The following is a 27872-nucleotide window of genomic DNA, read 5'->3' on the forward strand; positions in this document are numbered from 1 at the left end:
TATAATATATTGTTTTAATTATTTTTTTTATTTTGTACCGTTGTCAAACGGTCAAAATAATAAAATATTATTATTTTCTCAAAGTTTAGGCGATAAAAAGAATCTGCCCCCGCCCCAAATCGCCCAAAAATCGCCGGGGGCGGTGTTCTAGCCCCAAGTCGCCCCATTTCGCCCCTAAACATCGCCCACTACACTTGGCCTTGTATATAAAAAACATACACCTACAAATAGTCAATGATTTATTTAAATATAAGTACAATCACATCAGAAACAGTGATAAAAATACATCCATAATATAAAACTACGTCATAACCGTGCTCAAACATATAAGGTTACCACTAATTAACTGGAATTACGTCTGGAAACGACCATTACATACAAGAATGTGAAATACATATATAACTAGAACTTTTAGTCTTGAGTTAACTAGTAAAGCATAGTCTTTTTTGGCTTAAAGAGGTTTTTAGAACCATAGGTTGAGTAATAAACATCGGTGAGAAGTTCTGACTGAAGTCCCATGTATATGATAATGGGTATCGAACCTGACACGGTGATAGAAATTGGTACCCACTTAAGCTTGTGTTCATAAAGATAAAAAAAACTAACACTAAAAGCAACCATCATGGAAGCAATAGAAAGGAAAAGAGTTGTTACGCCTATCATAAGTTTTTTGGGTAACGATTCCAAAAAATCTTGCTCGGCATAACGAGATGTGAGTATGTATAAGAACATGAGGATTGAAATCGTGGCAAATATCAATGAAATGGCATCTGATATAACAAAGATCATGAAAGTTTTATGATTTTGTAAAATAGGAATACCTTTCTTATCTTTATCATTACTGTATCCACCTGGTATTGTGAAAGCTGCTGCAAATACTACGGTAGCAATTAGCGTAGCAACTACCATGCAATGGCTAGCCGTGTTTTTCATCCACTTCTCGCTTGCAAACATGAGATCTTTGTGCTCGTTGGTGAACAATTCGTGTGGTAGTTCACCTTTATTGTGCTTCTTTTCTTGATAATGAGGAGGGGGAATACTTTCTACTTCCTACACGAAATAGGTTACATTTGGCGTCGATCAAAATTGAGGAAGCAAAAGTGCAAAGAGCAAAAATTGTATTCTCATATGGAATTAGTTATCACAAGTGTGATATACCTAGATTGCAAGTTTCCTATCCATTTTTCTAAAATTACAAATAAGATTTCCAATAGTTTGTTACCTGTGACGCTGGTGCTCCCTTACCATTGTTATCTGCAACAAACTACTGGGGATCATACTTGTAATTTTAGCAAAAAGTGGGAAGAAAACATGAATATGCCACAAGGAACATTCGTGCAATTAACTCTGTAAAATATGGTGTGGAATGGATAGTATTTATGTCTAAAAAAAGTGTTAAGATAACATGCACTTCAACCTTGGTGTTAAACTAACAGATACAACCTTGATATGGAAAAGTCGGCATAGGCAAACATTTCTTAGTTGTTTGGACCGAATCATATTGGACTGTCAGTCATCGAAAAGGAGATTTGGATGTTTCTGAAGGTGTAATGACTAATTTAGAATCTTGGGAAAAACATTGTAGTAAAAAGTAGGGTGTTTATCAAATCAAGTATCAGTTATTTGGTTTGTTCGAATTTTATTTTTTTTTTCTAAATCCGAAAACTGATCCAAACTTAAAATTCTCTAAAATTCAATTCGGATCAGTTTCGGTTAAAATCCAAAAAACCCAAATATATATTTTCCATCCAGGTTATAAAAAGATTTTATAAATAGTAGCTAATCCAAGATGGTTAGTTTAATCCCAATTTGACTAAATGTTACATGCAAAGAAAATAAATATTGCTAAACGTACCCCCCTTATACGTCCATTTTTACTAAATATACTCCCCCTAAACTTATTACATCAATTACTATTAGCTCTTAACATTATTTATATACATATTAGTCCCTACAACATTTTTTTCACTTGATAATCTCCACTGCATATATCAAATTAAAAACTATCAAGTATTACTATTAATTTATTTTTTTAGCATTAATATTGTAAATATTTATAATATCTTTTTTTGAATTTTAATAGTATATATATTTATAATATCCTTATTTTACCTATTTATCTTTTACAAAATAAACCTGAAACTTTAAACCCTAAACCTTAAAACCTAAACCCTAAACCCGAACCCTAAACCCGAAAACCTAAACCCGAACCCTAAACCCGAACCCTAAACCCTAAAACCGAACACCCAAAACCCGAAACCCGAAATCATAAAAAGAAAACGCAACTTGTAAAAAAATTAATCTGAAATCCTTAATTTTGTGCTAACTTGTTAATTATATGATTTTAAGGGGTAATATGAAAATTGGTTTTTCCAGGGGGGGTATGACAAGCAACCAGGGGGGTACGTTTTGTCTGACCCATTATTTACTAATTTTATTTAGCTACTTGGCAGTTGGCATGTTTTCTTTTGCAACTGGTAATTTTTTTCTAAGATTTGATTGTGTACATGCCTATCAGGCACTTATGAAGTTATCCAGGGTTGTGTTTTGACTAACCATTTGAATGTCATTTTTGTTTTAGCACTTGAATTGTCAAATCTTGAGAAAGTGGACTCATAATATTCAACTTATAGAAATATGTATTAAAAAAACTCCGTGAAATAGATCGGACTATTCGGTTATCCGAATAAACCGACAACCCGAATTCAAAGTTTTCAATATCTGAAAACCGAATTAGGAATTCGGATTCAGTTGATATCCGATCCGAAACCAAATTCATGATTTTGAGTGTTTTTTGTAACGGTTCGGTCTACTTTATTTTTGGATTTAGTTTATATTGCCCCTAAAAAGAATATACCTTGTACCACAACAATTCCCTTTGCATTTGTAGAGCAACTCCTGAAATATCCTGAAGTCGCTTCGGCTTTGCAATCTTGGCAGCTAGATGTAACATGCTATTTCCATTGTCATCCCGTTGTGTAGTTATGAAATCCTTGATTGAGCCTATCTCACGCATAAGATTATAGACACCCTCCCGGCGATGTGAGATGGAAACATGAGAAATACTTTGGTTATTATCATTTTGCTTCCAAATTAGATCTGGATATAACCGTATGAGCTCCACTATAAAATTAGTGTTTCCCATTTCAGCAGCAATAAATAGCACACGGGAAGAGTATTTTTTCTGGTCGTCCTGCGATATTGCCTCGTCAGCTGGCCCTCTGATTATCGAGTCAATTTGTTCCTTCTTCAGACCCATAATGTGCTTCCAAATGTCTTTCAAGAATTTCATAGCATCACTTTCTTTTTCTACATGAATAACTACAAAACCTTACTATTTGAGAATAAAAGAAAAAATCATGTCATTCATTGCATTTAATTGTTTCTTTGTTTACTTGGTCAGCGTACACTTCTTGAATCATGGAGTAATTGTTGTACATTTTGTCTATATAAGTTAATACAATCCTCAAGACAGTATGAGGTTGATTTCTCACACTTACGCATTAACAACCAAATAAGAAAACGAGTACATCAAGATTTTTTATGAGTAAAGATACTTACCTCGCCTTATGGCTCTCCAGATACAATGGGGTTTTATTTCTTTAAACACATCAGTTTTGCGAGCCAATACTCCGAGTACACTTTTATTTTCTGCAAGTTTCGGCCACTTGGTCACTATGTTCAAAGCAATGTCTAAAGTATTTTGAAAGATATATAGATCAATTAGTGAGAAAAAAAGAGTTAAATAAAATGCAGAAAAAGTCATCCAAATAGTTTGATATTGTTAGCCTAATCTTGCATGCGTAAATAAAACCTAGGGATTTTGAGTTAGTTTTGTCATAGTTTAGTTTATTAAGGATTTGTGTTGGTCTAGGATTGGCTGGTTTATAAATAGGTTTACTTGTAATCAATTTAATTATCACAAATCAATAAAACAATCAAGTTCGATCAGACTAATCTCTAATATATCGATTGTTATCATGTACGGCTCAAATGTTCCCAAACGAAGTAATATATATGACGTTGATAACGAAATTAATGACATGAAAAAAAGAGAGTGTAACTGGTTACCAAAGAAATCAGCTTCAACGCATTTCACGAGCACCCAATTGTGATTCTGATCTGTCCAAACTAGCCCACCATCCATCATGTTCGATTTCTCATAGAGATAACTCACCATCTCGTACTTTCTATATAAAGCAGCTATATAGAGTGGCAGCATATTTTTACTACCACAAATATCCACCAGCCCTGGGTTTTTTTTAACTAAAATCTTGGCAATACTCACATTGCCTCCTGCTGCTGCTAAACACAGTGCGGTATTGCTATTTTTATTCTGAAGTTTCAAGTCTTCTTTGCTCATTTTAGACACGAGTTGTCTAACAAAATCCTCCATCGACTTGGTGAATTTGGCGGATGCTGCTATGTGAAGTGCGGTTTCACCATTTTCAGTGATACTGCACCCTGTCACGCCGTGGCATCGATACTTTTGTATGATGCCTCCAGCACTTTCCCAATCGCCTTTGAGTGCTGCTTCATACAGAGGAACACAGATACTCTGGTAATGTTCTTTCACTCCTGTTAATCATTAAATGCAGCTAAATTATATGTTGCACGATGTCTAGCAGTCTAATTATTTTAGATTATAATTATTAGTATAATTATTTGCAAAAAATACTAATCTGTTTAAAAGTTTGGAAACATCTCCGCATTCATTTTTTATGCAAACCGCAAACGGGTGTCCAGTTAAGAGTTAAGACCCATCGATGCTCAAAGGGGTGTCTTTTACCAAGTAGATTTGAACGAAGAGTTTTGGCGATTGTTCGGATGATGTAGGTGCTGCCGCTGGTGGTTCAGTAGGCATATCTGGTAGCATATTAGTGTCCTCTATTTCCAAGGTAACGGATGTGCTTGGGCCGGGATCCATTTCTTGGATTATTAACTACACCGACCTGCATATTAATTCAGCTCACACAATTAGTACCACACCACGAAGATACAGTTGGTGCCATTGAAAGTTTGATACCAACCATATATGCAAAATCATAATAATTAACTTACAATTCTTTTTAATATGTATGTAAGTATTATGCAAATCGTAGCAATGATTATTGGAAGACATATGAAAGGATCTATATATATATATATGCATAATTTGATGGATAAAGTCAAAGTCAACTTTTACAGAGAATTGCATGAGGGTGGGAATGGAATATTATAATTGTTAGTTATTAGGCTATGTGTAAACTCTTAGAGCAACCACAGTAGACTACAAAACCTAAGGTTTAAATCTATGTGGCAAGTCGTAAACTTTTTGGTCACAAATCTCCTTGTTGTAGTGGTAGTATATGCCTTCAAAGTTTGTAGGAAGTTTGTAGAAGCAAACTAAGAAAAACCTAATGATGTGGTCGTTTCTTTCACATACAAACATACATACAACATATATATACAGCTTTAATATTTTTAATGGGGTTTGTGAAAGTTTGTTGTTTTGGAAGAAATTGGGGTCTTTCAGAAAAGTTTAGAATATGATGTGACGATGATGTGACTGTTTGTTTAAGTTTGTTGTTGTGGAAGAAATGGAGGGGCTACAAAAAGGGGGGACTTGCAACACGTGCCACCCAGTCAGTAAATAGTGAGTTTTTGTTTTAGGGGTGTAATGGTGTTGTAGCTCCTCGCTGCCACGTCACCTTTTTTTATTTTCTTTTTATAAATAAACTAAACAAATAAAAACCCATTAAATTAAATAATTAAATAAAAATACATTAAAGTTATAAAATAAATATAAAAAAATGCATAACAAAAAAAACATAAAACTAATATCCATAATATTCGTGCATTTTTTGAACTCGTCGTCGTTGCAATAATGTGGCCTCTTCGTTTAACACGGCCGCCTTGAGAGATTTGTAGTCTTTACTCATTTGTCGCAATTCCAACACAGCGGCAACCTTTTCGTGATGTCTGTTGGTTTCCTTCATGGTAGCGGTAAGTTCCATGGTATGGGTTTCGAAACGACCAAACATCTCATTTAGATGTTCAACTTCTTCGCTAGCCTCCACATTGAATCGTGAAGACAACAAGCCGTCCTCTTTTTTCGTATTCTTTTTTCTTGCTCTCCCGCGGGGTCGAGCCAACTCATGTACTTCGCCGTCATCATCTAAATTAACCACATCATGTTCGTCAACGAAGTTGAAGTTAGGAGCATCGGAGGGGGTTGTTGGTGTGCTCGGATATGTCGAAGATGATATCCTCGGCTTGTTTGAAGCTCGAGATGATGCGTCGGCTTGTCAAGCGACCGAAACGGTGGGTGATCCATTCCATTTCAGGCAAACCTTGAGTTTTTCCCAAAAAATTAAATACTTACACGCTTTCCCGATCCGCCCTTCGGTTTGCCCTTAACTTCAAAAGGAAACGGATAGCTTAGCTTAGGTTCGGTTGGTTTCCGGTGTTCGGGAACCATTGCATGTTTACGCTCGGTTGGTTTGATTGGTTTTACGAACTATGGTATTGACCGAAAGGAAAGAATGGTTGGTTCGGGTTATTTCTAAAATCCATTTTTGTATGTTTTTTGAAAAATTGGTGTATGATTTATATAAAATGGAGATGAAGTTAGAGAAGATGAGGTATATATATATATATATATGTAGGGCCTCTTTGAATGGATCTAACAACTTTACTCGGATCAATCCGTGTTGTTAGCTCGCGTTGTTTTTGTTTCTTACAAACTAAGATCCGAGATCCTAGTGTTAGTGATTTCCATTAGCTAACAACACAGATTGTGTCACACCCCCATCTTAGGCCTAGGAGTGCAACCAATAGTTGGTACAACAAGTGTAAATAAATCAGGGTTACGTTATATTAGCGGAAGACTTGTAAAACTTGTGGATTTAAGTTGTAAAGTATTTACATACAAAAGGCGGGAATTATAAAATACCTGTTTGAGTTATAACAAAGAGTATTACATGTTTTATATTTATAAACCACCACTTAAGTATATTAAATTTATACAAAACAGATCCGAGCCATCGGATATATAAGTAGCACTTCGACACTCCAAGCGCTAGTTTTGGTCACCTGCAAAACGTAAATAAAATACGTCAGCAACGAATGCTGGTGACTATGCTGACGCTAAAATATTTTCTTTTACTTTATTACCCCTCGAGATTACGCCTGCCTCGGCCCATCGTGGCTTAGGAATAACAAAGTTAAAACAATATCATTATAAACTCGAGTCTCTACACCAGGTCACCTCAGTAAAACACCGCAGCGTTTCGACATAACTTAGGTACCATAAATATACACAAGATCAGTCTCACTCGGACATAACTTAGGTCCGGCCCATCGTGGCTGTAGGTCGTGACCAAGCGTGGTGCGATGTGCCCATCGCATTTAACCACATATGTAAGGATCCAGACAAACGTATTCCACAGCCTGAGGGCTAGGCTTATACTCTTATTTACAATGTTTTTAGAGACACTCAATCTCATGTAAAGTTTTACACATAACACATTTATTTGTTTGAAAACAAGTTTGTAAAAATGGGGCGTATTCACCTTTTCGCTTTGGGATCAGCTTCAACACCGTCCGAGGTTGTTTCCCTTGCTATCTCGCACCTATAGTACGAGTATAACTATTTGTTAGTCGGATATACAATTCGGCTTAAGAACTTTAGTCTTATTTTATATCCTTTACCTCGATGAACCTTTAGCTCATAAATCTCTTTTACTTGAAAACCTTTAGTTTAAAAGTAATTATAAATCTTTAGTTTATTTATAAAACCCGACGTTTCTTCTTTTTTAAGAAACGTATTCTCTTTATTTTATTATTTAAGAATACTCATTATCACGTAAATAATAATTTCATAACAAAGAATATATATACTTGCACACATATATAGATTTATCTATCACAACATATCTTTTACTCTTTCTTTGTTATGTTCTCTTTTCTTTTATCGAGGTATCGAGTATAACCTCGACATAAGGTTTAAGCTAATAATATTTTATTATTATATTCATTTGTCGTTACGCCTTACCTTAATGGCGTTTAGAAACCCTAAGGACTCTGATGGTTGGTTAATGTGTATATGTTTTAGTTTGTTTATTTATTAGTTTTAATCGTTTATTGTAGGAACTTTGGTTCTTCATACGTGCTTTTGTATTTCAGGTCATTGATCGTTAAAGATGCTAAATTGGAGACTTGTACGAGCATGGAATGATATCTCGGGAAGATCGGAGCCACTACACAAGTGTTGGAAATGAAAATAAACAAGTAGGAGAAGATAGAGGATGTAATTACGAGCACGTGGACGAAAACGGCGAAGAAAACGAAGTTGAAACGAGAAAGATATGAAGAAAACAAGAATTAGGGCAAGTGTCCCACCGTGGCCCATGGTCAAAACCGTGGCCCACGGTCAACCTAGCAAAAAAACAACATAAGCCACCGTACCGTGTTGCCAGGCAGCCACAGTGACCCACGGTCCAGACTTCGTAACAGCATATTTATAAGGGTTTTTGGCTGCATTTTGACCTAGCTTTCATTCCATATCATTCTTGGCAGCTAGAGGCGATTTCCAACAGCTCCAAGAGGCGATTTCCACCACCATAGCTTGTGCCAAGACCCTACATATGATTCGTATCATCCGTATTGAAGATCCAATGATGTCAAGGCTCGGCTAATCTCCTAGAATCGCACCCGGGATGTATAGTTTGTAATCTTTATAGTTTTTCTCATGTGACTAAAAATATTATTGTGTTACTATTGATGATTGATGTTTGGTATTTCTGAGTGTTTGGTCATATGACTGTTTGGTTAGATTGAATACAATAAAACATACAATTACCCTTAACTGAGTCACACTGGCAATGACTGTTTGATAATCAGTGCCGTGTGTAAAGTGATTGTTGATGTCTAAGGTTTTGTCTGATTGATTAGTCTTCAGTTAATCGTTAATAATTAATATGTTAAGTTGCATGAGATAACTGTAGGTTGCTTACTTGAATTCCCGGGTGTGATTTGCTTTGTTAACTACTTAAAACTCGTTTACTTGCTTGCTTCTTAGTTCTCTCAATTCATTTCAAACTATTGCTTGTGTGATCAGCACTAAAAATCATTCACTTCATAATTAGAAATCTGTTACACGAATACATTGACCACATACTCCTTGTGATACGATACCCTACATGCTCTAACTATTTAGAATAATTAGGTTTTTGATTGACTCAAACGACGGTCATCAGACTCGAGCAGCACTTCAATGCCGCTTGGTTTCCTTTATCGGTTTGATCAACGTTCCTTCTTGTCGCCAAACGATAATACCAATTCTCAACACTCGTTGTCACGCTTCTCGAGACTCATCGCTATGATAACAAACGCCTTCTTGGTATGTGGGTGGAGGGTGGCACGAACTTCGAGGAAACATGGGCACGAAATTCGAGAATCGGGACACGAAAATCGAGGTATTATGGCATGTTTATCGAGGTGGATCGAGGGTATGGTTTATATATTCTAGAGAGAGGCTAGAGAGATGTAAGAGAGCTGTGGTTAAGGTGTGAATGAACTGAACCCATGGCCTGCTATTTATAGGCAAAATCTGGAACCCGTCGCGGTACGCGACGGCTTCCTTGGCACCCGTCGCGTATCGCGACGTAGCCTTTCACCGTCACCATGTAGACTTGCCACGTGGCAGGCGTTGCGCCGCGTGGCGACACGTGGCGTACGTGTTGCCACGTAGTGACACGTGGCGGCAGACAGTGCCACCGTGTGCCACGTGTCACAACTTGTCAGGCCACGTCATCGCGATACGCGATGACGTTGGGTTCAACAGCGATCGCGTATCGCTGTTGACTTCTTCCAGAAGTTTTGACCAAGCCCCATAGCGATACACGATAGGCTTGTCTTTTGTCTCGTCGCGTATTGCGATAGGACGAGAAATCATAATTTTCATTTTTTAACCCTCAGGTTTGGATTTTGGCAAATTTGGTCCCTTAACTTTGGAAAGTTGACATTATGAACTCGAATTTTACATGATGTTATAGATTGATCCGAGTAAAGTTATTAGATACATCCAAAGAGGACCTACATATATACATATACATCTTCTTCTCTAACTTCATCTCCATTTCATACAAATCATACACCAATTTTTCAAAAAACATACAAAAATGGATTTTAGAAATAACCCGAACCAACCATTCCTTCCTTTCGGTCAATATCATGGTTCGTAAAACCAATCGAATCAACCGATCGTAAACATGGAATGGTTCCCGAACACCGAAAACCAACCGAACCTAAGCTAAGCTATCCGTTTCCTTTAGAACTCGAGGGCAAACCGAAGGGCGGATCGGGAAAGCGTTTAAGTATTTAAATTGTTGGGAAAAACTCAAGGTTTGCCCGAAATGGAATGGATCACCCTCTGTTATGTACAACTTAGAGCATTTTCATCATATCCCCTGTCTATTTTTTAATATTTGTTGAATTGGTTGTGAGTAGAGAAGAGAAAAAATTGTAATGATAAAAGTACAAAAAATATTATTTAATTGAACATGAGAGAGAAATTTAATGTTTTTGGTGTAATTAGAGAGATGAGGATCAAAGATATGTTGAGGATACTCTTAGAGACATATATGGATCGACCATAGTAAAAAAGTGACATTGCAAAATGCAAAGGGAAAAAATTGTATAATTTGACCTTGTCTATTTTCACATGTATGGTATGTTTGGCAAAGTGCTTTAGAATATTTAAGAGCTTTTAGCTACAAGATTTTACGAAAAAAACTCATATTTAATGAAAAGTTTTGTTTGTTGGCGTAGCTTGAAACTTTTAGGTTAAGAGAAAAAACTTGAAGCTAAAAGCTCCAACTAGTATTGTTTAGAAAAATTTACAATCTTTTATTATTATTATTATTATTATTATTATTATTATTATTACAATTACAACACTAACTTTTTTAGTTAAAATAAATGAAAGTATATACAAAAAAAAAGTTGTGTAGTTCGAGTTCTCGCAATTAGAAATTCTCAAATGACCCCTCGCTTGCGTGAGCACGCACACACACCCGTCTTAAATATATATAAACGAAACTTACCTACATGCTCTCAAGTTATCGTAATGTTTTATTTGTAAATTGAGGCTTTACATGCATTTGACATGAATTCACGGGTAAGAGTCTCACCAAACTCATATAGGCATTAAACGGGTTATAACATCTCATTAATTAAAAATTAATCTTACCAAATATTTGATATGAAAATCCTATAAAATAGAGTTATACTAAAAATTAGTATCAATTTTTTTAAAGAATATTATTTATAATTAAGAATCAATTTTATAGTAAAAAATAAAATAAACGGGTCATGGGTTTCACTAAACCCAAATAGCTTTTAAACCGGGTTATAACATCTCATTTATTTGTGAAACCCTTTCAACATTAAATCCTAAGTATATTATTAACTTCATCTATATATATATATATATATATATATATATATATATAGCAATAGGCTTTATCTCAACTTCCTCTCTTCCCATTGGTTGTTGCCTAAACTTTCCATGTATATCTACCACCTCTCTAATTTTCATGTTAATAAAATAAATCAAAAATAAACTAAAATAAGATACAATTAATTCTATATAATGATTCTCTTTAAATCTTTAAATTATTCTCTTTAAATTTAATTATGTTTAATAATCCTTTTTGTTATCATTGTTATTATTTATCAATCCACGATATAATTGTTATTATTTATCAATCAACGATTTTTATTACTTATGTTATTTTTATTATTCTGTATACTATAATATAACTTAACCTAACACCTCAAATCAATTTTCATCTTTAACTCCTCCATTCTCATTGACGGTTCCTTCCTGTTCCACATATGACTACCTTCAATTCATTTATCTGTGAAATTTACGTTCCACCATCGATGAAGATGTTCACCATCAACGTTACCTCCGGTCAGTTTAATCATCACGCTTCCTACCAGGTTTAATTTATTTTAAATAATTAATTGATATTTCATCCTTAATCAAAATTCAACCATATGGAATAAAAATTCAGATCCGTAATCAATAATTGTAAATATCTGTAAATTAGGGATAGATGAATAAAATTTATTAATGAAAACTTTAATTACATAATTTCTATATTTTAATATGTTATTATATATTATATATCATTTGATTAAGGTTTTGATTAAGCATCCTTAAGGGTTTTTGACCCATTTACTAATTCATTATTAGTCAATCAAGGATTTTAATATACGAGGATCATTCTAATTTTAAGTATATGTTAATTTATAATTTATAATTTATAATTTATAGTTTATAATTATAATTTATAATATTACACTTACCATATTTTATATCAATTAATGAGTTGTTAAATTGTTGTTTAATGATGTTTAATTATATTATAGATACCTATTTTGGACCCATTGGGTAATTCAAAATTAGTAAATCGGATTTTGACCAATTCACTAATTATTTCGGGAGATATTTTAATATGTTATTATATATATATATATATATATATATATATATATATATATATATATATATATCATCTTATTAAGGTTGATTAACCATCCTTAATGGTTTCTATAAATACGAATTTTGACTCATTTACTAATTCATAATTAGTCAATCAAGGATTCTAATATATGAGGGTCATTCTAATTTGAAGTATATGCTAATTTATAATTATAATTTATAATATTACCACTTACCATATGTTATATAAATTAGTGAGTTGTTAAATTGATGTTTAATGCTGTTTAGTTATATAGATACCGATTTTGAAGCCATTGGGTAGATTAAAATTAGTCAATCAAGTATTCAAAATTAGTCAATCGGATTTTGACCAATTCACTAATTATTTTGGGAAGATTTGATAATCATGCGGTAATTATTTAAGGGATTAAATTGATGATTAATTATATTGATGTAAATAAATAGATTAGTAACTTATTTTCTTAAAAAGTTTATTCCTTATGTTTAAATATAGTATAGATTTAAATATATAAAGATTTAAACATATGAATTGAATTATTTTGTATTTATTTGTATTTATAATATACTTTAATAACATTACATTTTATTAATTCAAATTTTCAAAATCTGTTAATGCTCATCATATATTTTAGTCCATTATTTGAAAGCTAATTAAAATTCCCTAAATTTATGTTTTTAATTAATTTCGTATATACATTCCTTTTTTATTCAAACAAGTTTTTTTACCCCGCGTTGCTAGGGTGGTTGCTTTGAATAGTCAATGATAGACAACAGTTAGCAAAGTTAAACTACCAGTGTTCAATAAACATAACAAACTATTAAAACACACTCAAATCATCTTATAGTTGCTACTATACAACAAATATCAAGAAAAATCACAAAGTTTCAAATGAAAATGTTATTACTTGTAAATGAAAAACCACAAATTTAAAGTTATCAAATTTATTTAAAGTTTGAAAAGCAATGAAACAACATCCCATGTTGGAGTCTAAGCCAAACATCTTTGACTCTTCTTGGCCAACGTCAGATCACATATTTCACCAATTTGCACAACTCTAATAACCATATATAACTATACATTTTAGTCTTAACAGGTGTGCACACAAAAAGAAACCAATAATCCAAATTTACAACCCTCACTTTTCTTAAAGTTGAGAAAAAGTTACAGTCTTGAACAAATCAAGATTTGATCTTTATTTTTTTGTATTTGTATAAAGATTTAATCTTCAATGGTTTCCAAGATACCCAATAGTGTTTTGAGTGTCTAGTCTACTACAACTAAATCTGTAATGAACTGTGTAAAAAAGAAGTATGCAAAGTGGGTGAATAATTCATTCCGAGGTCTTTATCAGCATTCAGCACATCATTAACCTCAAATCAACACCATTCACAAACCCAAAAAAATGTACATCTGTTCGACAATGATACACAATGATCATTGACTGCCACCAAAGGTTCAAAACTGGAACCCAAATACGGTACCATTTACATAATACAGGGTGCAAAGCCATGTCAACCCCAATCAAAAGTAACGTTTAAAGTTTAAACAAATTACTAAAAACAAAAGACAATAAACATAACAGTAGATCAGACTCAGATACTTGATCATCATAGCCGTTATGAATCAATCGCCACCAAGGGTTACGAATCTGAAACCATCACGAAATAGGCTAATCACCATAGGCTCAGATAAACAATCGTCATAGCCTACATATAAGCTACTGCCAGAGAAACACCATGATTTATCTCTCTACTAAACGATGAAGAATTTGTAGTCGACGGTGGTGTCATACCAAAGGCAGTCGGTGAAACAAAACATCTACAAATAGAAACAAAGCGTTTGTAGAGAGAGAAAGAGAGTTACTGAAACAATCAAACAAATAAGAGAACAGGAGACACGCGTCAATAACATAACCAAGTATGTTAGAAAAAAATGGAGTTGATGAGATAAACCGGTGGAAGTGTGTGGCTGTAAATGAAAGTTTTCATAAACAGTGATTTTGTGAGTATATGAAAATGTTAGTTTTTAATATATATATATATATATAATCTTCCAAAATTTAATCCTTTACACCATTATACCCCATAACTTATATACATATCTCACTTTCACACCCTATGACTTACACTATCACACCAAATATAGCTTAAATGACTTATTTTTTGTCTCCAAGGTTTATATTTTCTGTTGTTTATATCACCCATTTTGTTTTTTAGTTTTTTGTTAAAAGTATTATTGTTCATCGACAAATGTTTTATTTATTTTTATATTTTCACCACCAGAAAGATGGAGCCAACAAACATCTCCATGTTGAACCAATTGGATGTTCTTAACAATTACTATATTCTCACGCTTCGTATTCTGAAACTTTGGCGTCTCAAGGATAATTCAAAGCCCGGAGAAGATTGGTCCATTGAAATGATCGTGCAAGATGAAATGGTAGTGTTACACGTTCATTAATTTTACTATATTTTTCATACAATCTTCTACTAATGTTAATAATAATATTTCAGGGTAATAGAATGCAAGCATCTGTAAGGAAGCCATGCATCCCGAAGCATGATGCATGGCTTGGTGAGAATTGATCTTTGATAGTGAAGAAGGCTTCTCTTTGAGCCAATATGTGGACTTAAAAATACATTGACTGTCCACACAAGCTTTGTTTTACAGTCAAAACCCATCTGTCAAATTCTTACGAATTTAAAGGTCACTTGTATGGATTGAAGTTTGTTAGTTTTGATGACATAAAAGCCAAAAACTTTTCTCAGAATGGAACTATTGGTTAGTTGTGGCTTGAGTCAATATGTGGAGTTTGCGACTGGGCCACTATCGCATTATTATTTATAGTTTGTTTTTAGGTCTTATAGAATTTTATTATATTTTAGTTTTTTTTTTAATGGCCAACAAGTTATATTGTAGCTTATAAACTTTCAATCAGTTAGTCAAAGTATTACCATAACTATATTGTTATTTATTGGTATATATATGTATAATTAATATAACTATGACAAACATTTAATAGTTGATTTGACTAACAATAATGATTTCTTAATTACATATCAATATTAATATTTAAATAATTGTATTTTAATACGTTTATAAACTTCTTATATAATATTATTGTTACGAGATTTTAATACTTTCAGACAAATTAAACTTAATTAAATTACTAAGTCATTTTAAGATTTCTCAAATTTTGACACATATATATTTTTTATTTCTAATTTTATTTTTTTACTTTGTGATTGATTTTTTTCTTTTTATGGTAATGGTGTCAACAAGTGGATTCATAAACATTCAGTTGCGTATCTTTATATTATTTTCTGCGATTGTATTTAAATGTGATAGGCTAAAACAATAAGAGTTTAAGGATCATAACAATACTTGCATTTTTATTTGATCATTCTTAAAGAAAGTTGAGTAGTTCAGTAAATGAAATAGTTTCATAAGATTATAATTATTAGGTATGGCTTTTACACATTCCATTTTTGGATACATTTAAAAAAACATAACATTTATATAAAATTATTCGTTAATATAAATACAAAATTTACAATATATTAACATATATTTATAATTGACGTTTTTTTATATAATTTTCTCCTGTTTAGCACACGGGTCACTAACCTATAACCTATTAAAGCGTATATTTTCGAACGTTTTTCTTAATTTTATAATATTTTTGGGCATGTAACATATGAATTAAATATATTTTGCATCTTTTTTTCTTAATGTATTATTTTGGTTCATGGTTTAAATTAAAAAGATGACTAAACTTGTAATTTTACTCTTATAAATAGCTTATAATTCATATAGAATTATATTTTTTCTTTGAAATACAACTTTTTACAATTCATTATAGTGTATATCATATGCATATATATGACATATTATATATTTTCCACCTGTGTGGTAAACGGTTCTTTGATTTACTAACCCGTGTTGAACATTTCTATTTTTATTTTAAAATAATTTATTTTTTACAACCAAATCTTAATCTTTGTAAATTTATATTTTAAATCTGTGAAAATGTTTATTTTCCTAAATATCATTTTTATACACACAAAATGTAATATAATAATATCGGTATGAATGTTTTATTTTTTAAAATAAATCACACCAAATTTTGGTTAGCCACTTTGAATTAATAGTGCATAAATATATAAAACCTTATTAAAAAAGTCATAAATATATATTATTATATGAAATAACTGGATTTGCGTATTATATATCATAATTGTCATGACTCAAGGGGGATCATTAAAACATAATTTATTATTTTTAATATTTTTTATGAACAATCTAAATTATGAATAATTTAATTAAATTATTTTTAACACATTATCATTTTCTTACGCAACGACACAAAAATAAGTTCGAAAATGTTAGATAAAGAAATAATGAATTACTTGAAGACAATGTTGGATTTTCAAAATCCTTTGGTTCAAGGATACTGGATGGTAAGTGATTGTTTTAAAAACGATCCCGATATGGATTTAAAGTTGTGCATTATTGGAACAAGGCAAAAAGATGCAAGGACTTACAACCTGCCAAAAACTTCTAAGTTGCAGCGTTAATCGTTGATTATATTGGTGACACAATAAATAAACGTGATATAATTGTAACAACTCAAAGCATATCTCTAGCAAAAGTTGGAATATATATGAGAGACCCGTTTTACTTACGGTCAACTATATGTTGCTTTTTCAAGAGTGAAGAGTAGAGATTGTATTAAAATGCATATTTTTGATAAGCAATGTAAAGTTACAAACAAGACAACAAATATGGTTTATAAGAAAATATTTAGCAGCTTATGAATTTGTAATTTTAAAGTTTTAAATTATGTTTCCAAACAATGTACTATAAATATTTTGTTTTAGTAAGTATATGTTTTTAAGTACTTTGTTTACATAGGAATATGAATTGTAAATATATCAAATAATTCTCCACATAAACATATGAAACAAACTTTTATCATCTTAAATATGTCTTTTGCTGACGATTTCTATATTTCCATCCGTGTACGTCCACCCGTGTCGTACACGGGTCAATAACCTAGTTACAATAAATAAAATTAAAATCCAAAACTATATAAATATTAGAAACGAATAATGTAAAACAGCCTCGTAATACGGCGGGGTAAAAACTAGTATTTATATAAATAACAAACTTGTTTTGGGTTGTGTGTTTAGCCTTAGTGTTTTGAAAATCGATCTCAAACTCGTTTGTTGAATGTTATCAATTTAAGTTTGAAATTACTTTGAAACAAGCTTGTTTAAACTCGCTTTGTTTGTAATTGTATCGTTTTCAAATATGTACGAGTGGTTAGACTCATTTACACGCCTAAGTATAAAAAGAAAACTTTAGATAACAATCCAATTTGGAAGAAAGTTTATATATAATATAGGTAAAATGTTAACAAAGGAATATTGATATATATAATGGAAAATTTTAAAACTGAAATACACACACCAAAAAATACATAAAACCTTACTTTTGTCAAGTGGACGCGTACAAAACCCTGGACCAGGTACAAGTAAACTCACCATATATTGTCAAGTGGACGCGTACAAAACTCTGGCCCTTGCGGAGAAAGTACAGTTGGAAGAATCGGTCGGTCTAAGCCACTTGGGACGTTGACATCCTTTAGAAAAGCCACTTGGGATCGTTGACATCCTTTAGAAAAGCCACTTGTGATTGTTGCTACATCCTCCGGAGTCCAGAGGATTGTAGTTGTTGGGCCAGAACGATTCTAAAATTTTTTCCATTATTAAAAGTGCAAACATGTTGACAAACCCTTATAACGTGACCCTAGGCTCGGACGTGCACTAATAATATAAGTTATATTCATAAATACATGTAATGTATAACGAGTCAAGCCCGACCTCTAGAGACAGACCCAATGCTTTAGCATGGGGACACCCGCACCAAGAGTTTGGAAACCTCTTGGTAGCATCCAACTTGCTAATATGTATGAATCGTTTTGAGTCCTTGAAATAATTTTATCGGGTTTGATATATCAAAGGTATTAAAATTAGCCGATGCCTATCCGTATGATTTTGATGAAGATGATAAAAGAATATTAAAGATTGAGCACCCAATATATATTTGATAACATAAAAGATGATTCAAGATGCGTGAGTTTAATGGGTTATCTAGTCTTGTATGATTGATGGTCGAAATAAAGAAACATCTACTATTTACATTGGTGTACCATTTATTGAAGTTAGCTCTTTTTTTATCCGTCGAAACAACAAGTATTGAAATGTGCTATCCCGCAATGAAGTGTTTGAAGACCGATTTGCGTAATCGGATTGGTGATGATAATTTGAGCGATAGTTATATTTGTCCATATTGAAAACAACTTGCTTAGGAATATTTTCTAAGACTATGTAATGGATAGCTAGGTTTCAAAAACTGAAAACTCGTAGAGAGCAATTGTAGGAATATTGTATTTCTATAAGCTATTATGTGTTTTCAATGACGATTGACGTAAATTTGTTATGTTTACATAATTTGAATTTGTTTTTTCATGTTACCTGAAACGAAAATTTGTATAGATGGTTATAAACTTTTTAGCCTAATAAAATTCCAACCCCCATAAAAAGCATTAATTTTTGTACATAATGTTACCTAAAACGAAAATTTGTATAGGTGACTATAGATTTCCGAGCCTAATAATATTCCGACCCCAAAAAAACATTAACTTTTGCATTTTTATAACTTCATGTTACCCGAAATGAAAATTTGTATAGATGGCTATAAATTTTCATGCCTAATAAAATTCCGACCCAAAAAACACATTAATTTTTGTACATTTTTATAACTCTTGCACGACAAACCAATGAATGTCATCTACATAATGATCTCTTGATATTCTATCGGTGAAGGTTGTTCACGTCAAACATGACATATTACTGCATCTAGCAACGGATTACGAAAATAATTTATAGCCATGTTTGACATGAACAGCCTTCACCGACGCCGACAGAATTAAAGAGATCCTTATGTCAAACATGGCAATTTTCTATTTCATCCATCACTTGTGGCCTAGTGGTAGGAGGTTTGGATTCTCTAATAAAGACTCAAGTTCAATTCTCACTTGTGGCACTTTGATAGTGTTTGGTAGACAAGAATAGAAAGGGAATGAAATGAGTCATTGAGAATGGAAAAAGAGGTGTTTGGTTGGTCAATAGAATAAAATCAACTCCAACCCAAAAAAAAACATTAATTTTTATACATTTTTATAACACTTGCACGACAAACCAATGAATGTCATCTACATAATGATCTCTTGATATTCTGTCGGTGAAGGATGTTCACGTCAAACATGACATATTACTGCATCTAGCGACGGATTACGAAAATAATTTATAGCCATGTTTGACATGAACAGCCTTCACTGACGCCGACAGAATTAAAGAGATCCTTATGTCAAACATGGCAATTTTCTATTTCATCCATCACTTGTAACCTAGTGGTAGGAGGTTTGGATTCTCAAATAAAGACTCAAATTCAATTCTCACTTGTGGCACTTTGATAGTGTTTGGTAGGCAGGAATAAGAAAGGGAATGAAATGAGTCACTGAGAGAGAATGGAAAAAGTGGTGTTTGGTTGGTCAGTAGAATAAAATCAACGATTACACAAGGAATCTCATTTCATCAAATCCATTCATTCCTATCCTGCCTTCTTTTTCTATTCCATTTCTCTTCTATCTTAATCTCTAGATAACACCACCTAACCACTTGGCCGCCACCACCACCACTGTCACTGCCATAACACCATGGCCACCATAACTGTCACTGCCTGACCACTACCATCACCATCGTCAGTGCCACCATCGCTATCGCAACCTTTTGTTACTTTTATCTTTTTATTTCATTCATACTTTTATTATTATTATTATTATTATTATTATTATTATTATTATTTTCTACCAAACAACATAAAATGATAATTCAATTTATTCCTATATGTTAACCAAACATGACAAAAGAACAATAATAAGTCAAGCCAAACTTTGAAGTCAACATATGCCCAGTTAAAACAACATAATCTGACCAGAGTGAAACAACAAGACTCTCCAATTTTAAATTGTGCAGTGACCTTAAAACACAAAAAAGTCATTGTTCTAGAAAAGCAGCTACTAGCAACTATCAAGGTTGTAGAAGGAAAACATCAAAGTAGAATAAAAGCTAGCCTTTTTTTCAGGAAAAAAAAAAGAATAAATGAAGGGGGTGAAACACAGAAAATTGGGAGTATATAATAAAAGCCCAAACATTTGTAAATGAAAACCAAACAAATTTTATAACCATCAATTGACATCTTCTACAACTTTCTCTACACCTTTCTGTAGATTCTAACATCTTCTAGAACCTTCTCGGACACCATGTTTGGTAGTTCAAGAAAACCAACAAAAGTTGTTGACAAAAACCGACATGTCTTGTGAGAATAGATTTGTAATTTATGCATAGTACATGTACAAACTGTTTGCAGCAGCACAAGCAATGGAGTTTTCAGTAGGATGCCATGCTAAGTGGAGTAGTTTTGTTGTGAAATCAAATAAGTTCCCATTTGTGTCATTACTTGTGCTTTCTCCCCCTATAAATATAGTTACAAGTTTTATTAATACCGCGGGAAATGATTACTGGTTAAGAAAATATTAGAGTAATATATACCTCGTCTAACAACACGGGTTAGGCTGCTGCTTAGAGATCTTGTAGGCCTTGCAGGAGTCTGCACTTGTCGCCTACAGAAAACGGGTCAACTCGGGTTATATTTTATTTTTAATGGGTCAAATAGACAAAACAGAATGTGTTGTGTTAAATACCTCATGGGGTTTTTGCTAGCTTCCAGGGTAGTTGCCTCAGTACTTGTTGGAACCGAGCCAAATACACGAAAAAGATTGCTGAAATCATACAAACTTAATGAATGTGTTGAACAAGGGAAAAAAACAGATAAAGTCAACACAAGTTACCTGTAAGAACCAGTTGCTACTCGTTGACCATCACCACTTAGACAGCATTCAAATTTATCAAAGATTGAATCGTTTTCATACAAGTCGCATAGCTGGATATTATCAGTTGCAAAAATCAACACTCGGTGAACAAAGAAATATAAATAAAAATTGTATGTATACCTTAGGTCTTAGATATTCGTGAACCTGAAACGTTGAAACTGGACCAGCATCCATGTTAATGTCCCATAACTGCACAAATACATTACAATCTTAGTACACAACATTCAGCAATTAAAGGTTAAGAAATATTCTTTTAAGTTGGAAAGAAACTGTTTAGCTGCATACAATGTAAGGTATTTACGCGCTTGAACAATAAGATAGCTATTCTACGGGTTGGGCTATTTGCCTATTTTCCAAAAACAATTACAACAATTTGAGTTCGATATGATTACACATTAACATATATTGTTACAATAAACAATCTACTATATTGAAAAAAAAAATTAAGTAGGGTTGTATGCAGGTTACACTTTGGGCAACTTTCGAGCCATTTGACATGTTACATTTTTAGCTTATTTTTTAAAACACAACCCAAATCAGCCCGTTACATAATTCTGCAAAATAGAATGTAACAGAACTACAAACCTTTAGGGTCATGTAGTCACGGCTTAATAGATATCTTCCATCCCTTCCAAACTTGATATCAGAAATAGATGCAATTATCTCAGTGAAGAATGATCTTGAGCCAGGTGATTCGTGCTCTTCAAACCTACAACATATTTTTCACTATAAGAAAATAAAATAACAAAACCAGAATAACCAAAATTCACAAATAGAAACAAACTTTACAACTTTTCCGGTTTTAGCAACCAACTGTAGTTTATTACTGATTTCCACAACCAAGTTACATTTTATTATTAATTGTGCCAATGTCTAACCTGTTACAGCTCACTTTTTTCTGATTTTTAAAGCAGCCGACATCTGGCATGGCATCTTATTTGCCATCTTATAGTATATGTAGATACCGGTAATTTCACGTGACATCTGATGTGATAACTTCATAACATTTTTAAAAATATATAAATTTTGTCCAACTTCTAATAATTTAGTTTAAATTTTCTACACATATTGCATATGCGGTGCCTAATGTGGTGACTGTCATGCATTGACCAATGCCATATCAGCTACAGGTAAAAGCAGTTATGATGAGGTTGGCTTCTAAATTCAGTAAGATACTTACAATTTAGAATGTCTGTCACATAACGCAGATTGACGCAAATCAATTAAGCGAATGGATCCTTTTGAACTACTATATGCTAGTGTGTTACAGTGAGTCGGATGAAATTCTGCTGATGTAATCACCTCTACAAATAAGCCAGTATATAAAATATGAGTGTTTTAAAATAGATAGGGGGTTGATATCATATAATTATGTAACATATATATATGTGTGTGTACCAGTGAGGTCCTCCATATTTGTAGGCTTGACATCAACAATGTTGAAACTTTGATTGCTAATTTCCAAATTCCAAAGGTTTATCCGAAGATCATCGGCCGATATGAACGTTTCACCATCACTAATGCAATAAAGACGACAGTTAACTATTCTAAATATCTAATGAGTACAGGACTTACATAGAATGTTGATGATGAGGTTTAAATTGCTAAAATCCAAATTACCATATACGTCACATTTTTATATTAATAAACATTCAGAAAGATACTCCCGTGAGCCCTCATCTTTTGTTAGATCAATGTAGGTGGTAACTCAAGAAAAATAATATACATGTAACATGACATCTATTATTGTCAAATATTAAAAAAATAATAAATGTAGGTGGTAACTCAAGAAAAAATGATATACATGACATCTATTATTGTCAAATATTGAAAAAATAATAGTCTCATGACCTGGTTCTTTCAGTTAACATGATTTGGGTAGCAAGAAGAGAAATTACAACATTAATCATTCACTTGTTTGTAAATGAATAAAAAGGTAGTTGATTTTGATCATACAACTTGCTACAAATATTTTACAATACCATTTTAATCTCACATGCTAATTTTTTGCTACAAATATTTTACAATACCATTTTAATCTCACGTGCTAATTTTTTGCTACAAATATTTTACAATACCATTTTAATTTTGCTATTACGAAAAAGTTGGGAAATATTAACTAAACATAGTAATTCTTAAACCCACAATCACCAATTTCCAAGTAAAGACAACTTATCTATCAGGCTAGATGCATTTATTATTTTATGTAACATTTTTGCTTTTTAAATTGAGATAAAGGTGCCCAAACTAGTAAAACTAGTAACATAATACATGACAATAACATGTGAATGAATTGAATATACAGACCTGTTATTTGATATAGAATTGATATGATAATCATGAGCTTGAGCGTACACTCTTCTACATCTTGCAACAAGGCTTGTTTCGTCACAAGTTACCTACAAATTTATGTTCATGTTATGTTAAATATAAAATAAATAAAAACAATATACACAAGATATAACTTTGCAAAAAGATAACATTTTATAATTGCTTAAAGAGGGAGGAGGGGGGTTGTTGGATTTGGTGATTTGCTTCAGAAACTGGTTATCTGATGACTGTGACTTTTAATCACAATAATCAGTTATTAATGTTTCATACCAGCTACAACAATATTATCAAATGGTGAAACAAATTACCTAACTTGGAAGGCTTTTACCCAACGAATCTCATCTCAAAAAACAACAAATGTATTATATATTAAAAAAATCAGAGGTTGTGAAACTTTATTGGAATCGTTTTGTAGTAACTAATAAACCAAATTTTTGCTTCGGGTTGTGAAACTCTCAAACAGCTAATTATCTTAAAATTACAACTTCAAACCAAAAGAAAAGTTAAAAAGGAACACATCCAAACACTATATACCACGGCTCGTTTTATTAGCTGAATTATCAAGTTCAAAATCATCTCCCACTTTCAAAACACACATCCGAACCCCCCACCCCCTAAATGATGAAATTTCTTATAATCAGAATGAGACTGATATCAGTATTCCGAATTTAAAGTAATGTAGAAACATAAAGCATAAGTTGAGTACAACTACCACCGGTAAGCGCAATGATTGTATTGCACCAGAAGAAGAGAAGTCCCTGTACTCCCCATTTGTGGTATGCGACGATTTATTAATCGAAGAAACACTAGAACTGGTAATGCTTCCATTTCCAACAGCCTTTAAAGGATCCACGTTCATTTCAGCAACTTTCTTAGCCTTTTTTTCTTGAACCTAGAAAGTCAACAAACTTGGTTAGTTAAAACCTGTCATGAGAAGAAATTAGAAATTCAATAAATTCAAGTGGGCAGTTAGGTACCTTCCAGAATTTGATTGTTTTGTCATTGGTAGATAAAAGAAATAGGGCACCATTGGCTGTTTGACACCATCTAATTTTGTTGATTTTCTCCTCAATCTCCAAACTCTTCAAATAATCAAACTGGAAGCAAACGTTGAGATCCAAAATAAGCAGTACGAGCAATTTTCCATCACAATACTACAGGTGCTAAAATGGGCGGGGCGGGCATGTTAACAGATCAAACACGTATTTTTCTGTTATGATCAAAAGTGGTTGATTGACCAGTAACACTTTTTGTCCAAATTTCTTAAAATAGTCGGGGCGACTTATGCATATCCTTTTAAAAGTTCAAAACTCATATATGTCCTAAATTTTATAATCATTCATACTGTATGTACCCTTCTAAAACACTAAAATTATCACATTTACCCATCCTATAAGTAATATGTCAGTTACACCTAGCAGCATGTTTTACTGAATAAACAAAGGAAACATTATAAGCGAAAGATGATTCACAGTGATATCTTTAGTGTTTTGAAATGGTAAATATAATACTGTAGAATATAGATGAATGTATACATGAACCTTCTGAAGGTTACGTATGAAATTAGTCCAAATAATTAGTGTGCCAATCATCAAATATGCTTGCAACAACTAAATAATTTCAAATATATATGATTACAACAATTAAATTAACCAATAATCATCTTTCTTACAAAAACGATTTAGGAGGTTTTAAACACTCTTGTCTCTAGGAGACTTTCTACCCGTTTTCTTTCTACCTAACCCTTCTTTTACTTTACCCATCTATATAGTTAAGAGAGAAAAACAACCAAAATTGACATATTCATAATTAATGGGTCAAAATTGCCACATGTGCAATACAACTGGCTCGAAGAACAGAAAATTTACCTCGGGTTCATGGCTCTGAAACTCGGTTTTATAACGGAACTCTGGATGCCTATTACTCTGGTAATCGCTTTTCTCTAAATCTTTTCTACTTCCACCATGCTACATAAGTAACAGGAAAAGGTGAAAAAATACAACAATCAACAATGACAGAAAATCAAAAGCACATAAACAGGAATTTAACAATTAACCAACCTCCTTTGTGTCAGTCCTCTCGAAAAATACAACTCTTCCCCCACGGTCACCAGTAGCAAGATGGTCACCACTTTTATCAAATTCAATAGCCGAAATTATATCAACTATCACACAAGTTGCAAACAGCTTAGAAAATATAGAACAAGTGCACAAATTTTGTAGAATTAAATATTATACATAAATTAACAGGTTTCAGTCCACAAGATTCACGTTGTTTTGCCAATTATAGAAACACATTAACACTTGCAAGATTTGATATCAACGAGAAAAACATGACAAATAATCGACAATCAGAACAACATTTCTAACTTATAAATCACCAGCAAGGAATCATTAATTATACTTCCAAAACGAATCACGTCCCGAATTGACACACAACAGGTATTCGACAATCGACACCTTTTCGTTATGTCGATTTTGTAACATATTCAAAATTTGCCACCATCCTTTGATACGCATATGATTTTGAATGAATGCAAACTATATTTTGTTTACATGGATATCTTTACCCCATGATAATAACTAAAAAAGGTAACCTTTTCATTAATGAAATACAAAATAATAATAATAATAATAAATTGATCAGATAACCATTAATATGACTATATCAGATGCATTAAATAAGTTAGCTTCTCAATAAATGCAGTTACGCATAAGAGAAGCTTAAATCTTCCATATAATGAAAAACATGCATATTTCTGGAAATGAATTAAAAGCAATAAATTTGCAAAACTTGGTAAAAAATAACTTGATCAGCAACGTACAACTGCAATTTGTCGTTTTATAATTGATATAGGCCAAGAACTGAAGCAACTACCAGTATTAATTAACTACCAAATCAGCAGCAGCAGCAATGATTCAGCAATCCCAAAATTAATAATAATAATCCAAACCCTAATTAATTACCTTCCTGAACTTCTTCACCAGCGGTGCGTTCACCGAACACCTGAGAGAATTTCCACTCCAGCGGCGGCGGTGGAGTCGCCGGAGCTGCCGCAGTACCATCTCCATCACCACCGGTCATTGAGTCTTCTTCTTCTTCTTCTTCTTAACCTAATCGTTAATTGATTGACTTGTTTAATTAATAGAAGAAATGAATGATCTAGAAACTAATATCGAATCCACAGATAATTATTAATATTATTGGAGATCGCAGCAGCTTCTGGAGCGTCGGATGATTTCATGAAAGAAGAAAAGAAAAGAATGTAGGCTTTTCAGATTCATTCAACCATTAATTAACAACAAATAACAATCATCATCGTTGTCGTCGTAAGGATTAACACAGGAATCGCTTAATTCGCAGATTGGAATCGTCTCTTTCTCTTTCTTCGTTCGCGTCCACTTTCTCTTTCTAAATAAAAACTCTTGTTTTCTTTCTTTCTAGTGGGGAAGATAAAAATGAAAATAATTAAACCAAACCCAAACCGAAACCAATTAAATCCGGGTTTGTATATGAGTCAAGTCAAGCCAAGCTTGCATATAGACGATATCAGTCGGGATGGCTCGGCTTGTAAACAAACCGATTTTGATCAACTTTTTTCAAGCTTTCAAACGAGTTTCAAGGCACGAGCTATATAAATATATCTGAAATTAATACTGGTAAGTGAATAATAAATATTATTGTCTCGGTGAAGTAAAAAGTATGCTAGCATAAAGCGTTCTCACTCGCAAACAATTACATATACAATAAAGTAATAAACTAAAACTAGAATATATTGAGTCGAGCTATGTTGATACGAGCTAACTCAATTTGTACACGAGCTGAGTTAAGCTGAGTAACTTGGTTTGTAATTGAGCCAAGCTAGCTCGATTGATAAACTTATAAATGAGCCAATATAAAATGTTACAAGGTGTTTCAATAGCTCTGATGTATAATCTCAGTTTTTAAAAGTTCTCATATTGCCGTTTACTTGCTGACGATGATATGAAGTTATGTTAACGAATGGT

General features: G+C 32.7%; 2 protein-coding genes across 3 annotated transcripts; both read right to left on the reverse strand.

Moving 5' to 3' along the window:
• Window positions 1-328: 328 nt before the first annotated feature.
• Window positions 329-4602, reverse strand: LOC143530123 (uncharacterized). Its single transcript, XM_077025748.1, has 3 exons — window positions 3955-4602; window positions 2858-3330; window positions 329-1050 (listed from the first exon to the last, which is right to left on the reverse strand). Exons 1-3 carry the CDS (start codon window positions 4394-4396, stop codon window positions 427-429), a joined length of 1539 nt encoding a protein of 512 aa, XP_076881863.1. The 5' UTR covers window positions 4397-4602; the 3' UTR covers window positions 329-426.
• Window positions 4603-20673: 16071 nt separating this feature from the next.
• LOC143530094 (serine/threonine protein phosphatase 2A 55 kDa regulatory subunit B beta isoform-like) lies at window positions 20674-26957 on the reverse strand. 2 transcript variants are annotated; one of them, XM_077025719.1, is made up of 14 exons: window positions 26832-26957; window positions 25926-26029; window positions 25734-25832; window positions 24843-24962; window positions 24575-24757; window positions 23842-23933; window positions 22933-23051; window positions 22715-22838; window positions 22120-22243; window positions 21655-21723; window positions 21493-21584; window positions 21346-21423; window positions 21194-21264; window positions 20674-21116 (listed from the first exon to the last, which is right to left on the reverse strand). In XM_077025719.1, exons 1-14 carry the CDS (start codon window positions 26947-26949, stop codon window positions 20980-20982), a joined length of 1530 nt encoding a protein of 509 aa, XP_076881834.1. In that variant the 5' UTR covers window positions 26950-26957; the 3' UTR covers window positions 20674-20979. The 2 variants fall into 2 exon arrangements, with proteins under 2 accessions (XP_076881834.1, XP_076881835.1); XM_077025720.1 differs by having other exon boundaries at window positions 20675-21116; window positions 24578-24757.
• Window positions 26958-27872: the final 915 nt, after the last annotated feature.

The sequence above is a fragment of the Bidens hawaiensis genome, unplaced genomic scaffold, assembly GCF_021521415.1.
Source record: "Bidens hawaiensis isolate Kalapana, Puna unplaced genomic scaffold, B.hawaiensis_p1.1 tig00008841_1, whole genome shotgun sequence".
NCBI lineage: Eukaryota > Viridiplantae > Streptophyta > Magnoliopsida > Asterales > Asteraceae > Bidens > Bidens hawaiensis.